General features: G+C 41.8%; 1 protein-coding gene across 1 annotated transcript; it reads right to left on the minus strand.

The window, feature by feature from the left end:
* Window positions 1-272: 272 nt before the first annotated feature.
* LOC134623864 (Fc receptor-like A) lies at window positions 273-2,154 on the minus strand. The gene is made up of 5 exons (XM_063468873.2): window positions 2,042-2,154; window positions 1,369-1,404; window positions 875-1,138; window positions 550-795; window positions 273-463 (listed from the first exon to the last, which is right to left on the minus strand). The coding sequence occupies exons 1-5, from the start codon at window positions 2,070-2,072 to the stop codon at window positions 273-275; spliced, it is 768 nt and encodes a 255-aa protein (XP_063324943.2). The 5' UTR covers window positions 2,073-2,154.
* Window positions 2,155-4,206: the final 2,052 nt, after the last annotated feature.

The following is a 4,206-nucleotide window of genomic DNA, read 5'->3' on the forward strand; positions in this document are numbered from 1 at the left end:
ATTAAGAAAACCCAACTAACAAACATCTTTACTATGATAAAAAGGCTTGAAGAAAATATGTTCTTGTTGATGATTTGATATCATGACAGTGTTGTACATGACATGAGTGATGATTCCACTTTCTCCAGCTTCTTGTTGATCTGCTGAAATGACCCAAAATGAACAATGATATGAATTAAATATCTAAACAGAAATTGCATTTAATAAAAGTTGTTACTGTGATCATAATGAATGTGAACTTTGTTCTACTAAACAAACTCAGACATGAAAGATCAGGAAGTCTGAGTCTCACCTTCAGGTTTCCTGTGAACACATCGTCTCACCATCAGAACCACAACACAGACTGATCCAACACATGACAACACAAAGAGAACAGGAGGAAGAGTGATGGAGGTGGAACCAGGAGGAGAGGTGGATGTAGGTGGAGGTGTGGATGTAGGTGGAGGTGTGGTGGTGTGTTCCCCTAAAATAAAGCAAACACAGTCATTAAGTTGTCGTCACATTGTGAATGTTGAAAGCTGCAGAAACACAGACAGGTGAGTGTGTCACCTGTGACAGTGATCCAGCTGGATGGAGACTCTCCATGACCGCTGATGTCACACTTGTAGAGGCCTTCATCAGACCTGGAAACATGCTGGATGGTCATGTGACCTGTAGGCTGCTTCCTGATGAGGGAGCCATCTTTATAGAAAGCAGCTGGGAGGTTGGAGGGAGTGGTCTTTGTTTTACAGAGCAGAGTGACGTCATCTCCCTCCATCACAGGGAGGACAGGACTCTGCAGGATCACTGATCCACCTCAACACAGAGACAAACTACAGCATTTCATCCATTTACACACAGCTTCATCAACACTAACTCCACACACTCAGCTTACCAGTGACTGTCAGGTTAACCATGTTACTGATGGGACTCTCTCTGGATTCACACCAGTAAACTCCACTGTCAGATGTGTAAATGTAGCTGATGTTGCATGAAGAACCAGCTGGTTTTCCCCACCCATCTCCACACTGAGTCCTCTGTTGTTTGCTTGTGTTTCTCCTCAGAGTCCATCCAGCAGAGCTGTCGTCCTCCTCACAGCTCAGAGACACAAAGTCTCCTTCAAAGAACTGAGAGCTGCTGGGACTCACAGTCAGACGAGCTGTGAGGGTTACAATGAAAAACTGATGATTGATTAATTAATTAATTAATTCTTAATTTCATTGGGTTTATAGCTGATATTCATTCTACAAACATGAAAGTGTCGAATTTGATTATAAGATTAACAGGATGCACTTTTACATGTGAGCTCCATTGTGAAACATGAACCCAATCAGGTCATATCAGTGAGCATTTCTCAGGTTTAAACTGTGGCAGAAGAAGGTTACTGACCTTGGTTTGTTGTGCAGCTCAGCAGTGAGATCAGAACTAAAGAGAAATGACACTCAGGTTGATCTGAGGTGAACATAAAGAACAACTCCACACAAGCAGCTGACAAACACACAAACTCATCTCTCTGATATATCTGCTCATTTTCAGGACTGTAAAACTATGAAAAAAGCTTACAGCAAACCTGTCCAGCTGCCATTGAGTGGCAGGTTATAAATTCAAATCATTCAATTCAAATTCAATCAATCATTCAGAGAAATATCCAACTACTCATATTAACCACTGACAGGTAACTGATCTCAAATGTTAGCTGAAGATGATTTAACAATATCTTGCGCCTTATTTTCTGAAAAACATTTAGTTTATAGTTGTTGCAGACAGAACCACCATTCACACAGTTATGCTCTTCAAATATAGTTCAAACAGCTTATTTTAAATTACCATTATGTGCACTAACTGTACGCAGTGAATGATTTGAGCTTCTCACTGCCTGCTGTGTTTCCTCGACTCCTGAGCAAAGATAAAGAGTCAGTTCAGACCTGCAGTTGGTCCTCGTGGTGTTTTGAACTTGAATTCAGCCTGATTTGTTTTTCATGTCTTCTCCTCCATCATCAGTTATCAGGAGAGCAGACAGTCAAAGTACAAGAATTCAAACAAACACAGAGATTCTACTTACAGAGCAGACACAGCACAGATGTTTCCTTCATCGTCCTTCTCACTCATTTCAGCTTTTTTTCATTTCTGTCACTGACACCAAGTAAAGCCCGCCCTCTTCCTTTGAGCACCAGCTTTTCTATTGGTTCAAACACAGAGGTGGGGGACTCACTTATTGTTTGTGAAAGACACAAAGTGACAATCATTATATTGTATCTCTTCTAAAAAAATCTTTCAGCTGTGCAGAGACATACCGAAGACTATGGAGCCCCTCAAGGTACATTGGAGAAAAAAAAGAAGTAAGAGAAGAACTTTTATGAAATCTCGCAAAATTCTCTTTCGTAGACCGCAATTCACATCACACCCGGGCGACCAAGGCTGCTGCAAATTCGTCTTTCATTTCCCCAAATTTTGGCCCGATCAGATCCAGCCAATTCCATTTTTTAAAATTAATTTATTAATTATTTATTTTATTCATATACCTATGTTCATATTATTTTCATTACCTCCATCCATTCGCTTCCTCTTATCCTTTTCAGGGTCGCGGGGGGCGCTGGAGCCTATCCCAGCTGTCATAGGGCGAGAGGCGGGGTACGCCCTGGACAGGTCGCCAGTCTGTTGCAGGGCCAACACACAGGGACAGACAACCATTCACACTCACTCACACATTCACACCTAGTGACAATTTCAATTATCCAATTAACCTATCCCCACAAGCTGTATGTCTTTGGATGGTGGGAGGAAGCCGGAGTACTCGGAGGGAACCCACGCAAACACGGGGAGAACATGCAAACTCCACACAGAAAGACCCCGGCCAGATGGTGGAATTGAACTCAGGACCTTCTTGCTGTGCAGCAACAGTGCTAACCACCGTGCCATTTTCATTACCTGTCTTTTATATATTAATATACAGCCTGTTCTGGTACTATGTGATGTTGGAAAAGGCTTTGCAAAACTTGTTGCATGTTGGTGTTGTACTTGTTACATTTGTAACAAGTACAACACCAAAGCTGTAGTGATGGGATTTCCGGCTCTTTTTAGAGAGCTCTTTCGGCTCGACTCACTAAACTGGCTCTTCAGGTTGTTTTGTTGCTTTAATTAATTTATTATTAACAACAATATAAAATTATGCACAAAAGGAATTACTAATGTAAAAAAAAAAGTGGTTTTATTTATATATGTTTATATATAAATATATGCGGTGCCCCCTAAAGCTGGCGGGGGTGCAGGGCTGTGGATTCAGGACAGGCATCTGTGTGAGGGTGAACGGGCAGACACTGGCAGAGATCTATGACTTCTAGCAGCAACACTTTTCTATGTGTGGCAGCACGAGGTGGGAATAAAGTAAATACTCTTCACAGTTTAAAAGACAACACCACCCTGGGAATTTCACCCAGAGAATACTGGAAGTAACACTAAATCACCCAAAAGGCACTTAGGTTCGCTATACTCAGTACAGAGACGAGGTTCAATGATAAAACAGTTTAACAATTTATTAATAATTATTTAAAACAACGTATAAAAGCACAATCATAAATATCAATGTACAAATATGCTTAAAAAAAGGTATTCAGAGCTGAGGCTTACCAGTGGAGGGGCAGGGATGCCACGCACAAACTCAAAAAAAGAAGAAAACACACCAAGACACAAGTGCAGCACACTATCACACACTCACACTAATAAACTAAACAAGGCAGGTGTGTACACTCAGAAGATCCCACCACCAAGGCACCCTAGTCTCCTCCACGTCGGTACTCCGCATCTGAATAAAAGAAACAAAGAAAATTTTAATATATTACAACAAACTAATGTGTAGCGCTGGGGGATAACCCAACTGCAGGACCACACTGGTGATCTACAGCCAGAAAAAGGGCCTCCCACCAGTGGCGTAACAAAAATCCAAACTACAAATCAAAACAACAGAAAAACAACATACAATCTAGATAAAACTCTAAAATCTGGAGCAAACGGAATTGCCGTATTGCTCCAACTTGCCGTCTGCACGACTATAAGTTAATTATCCGGTCAATCAATATGCACGCCAGCTGACTCCCATAACCGGCATGCATATGGCCGCTGTCCACGCCGACGTCCACTTTAAAAGCTGGCAGCAGCAGGGAAAGGAAACCTCGCAACGGGAACAGACGGTAAAAGCAAAGCAAAGCAAAGCAGCAGCACTTCAGTTAG

Source organism: Pelmatolapia mariae, linkage group LG3_W, assembly GCF_036321145.2.
Source record: "Pelmatolapia mariae isolate MD_Pm_ZW linkage group LG3_W, Pm_UMD_F_2, whole genome shotgun sequence".
NCBI classification, from domain to species: Eukaryota; Metazoa; Chordata; class Actinopteri; order Cichliformes; family Cichlidae; genus Pelmatolapia; species Pelmatolapia mariae.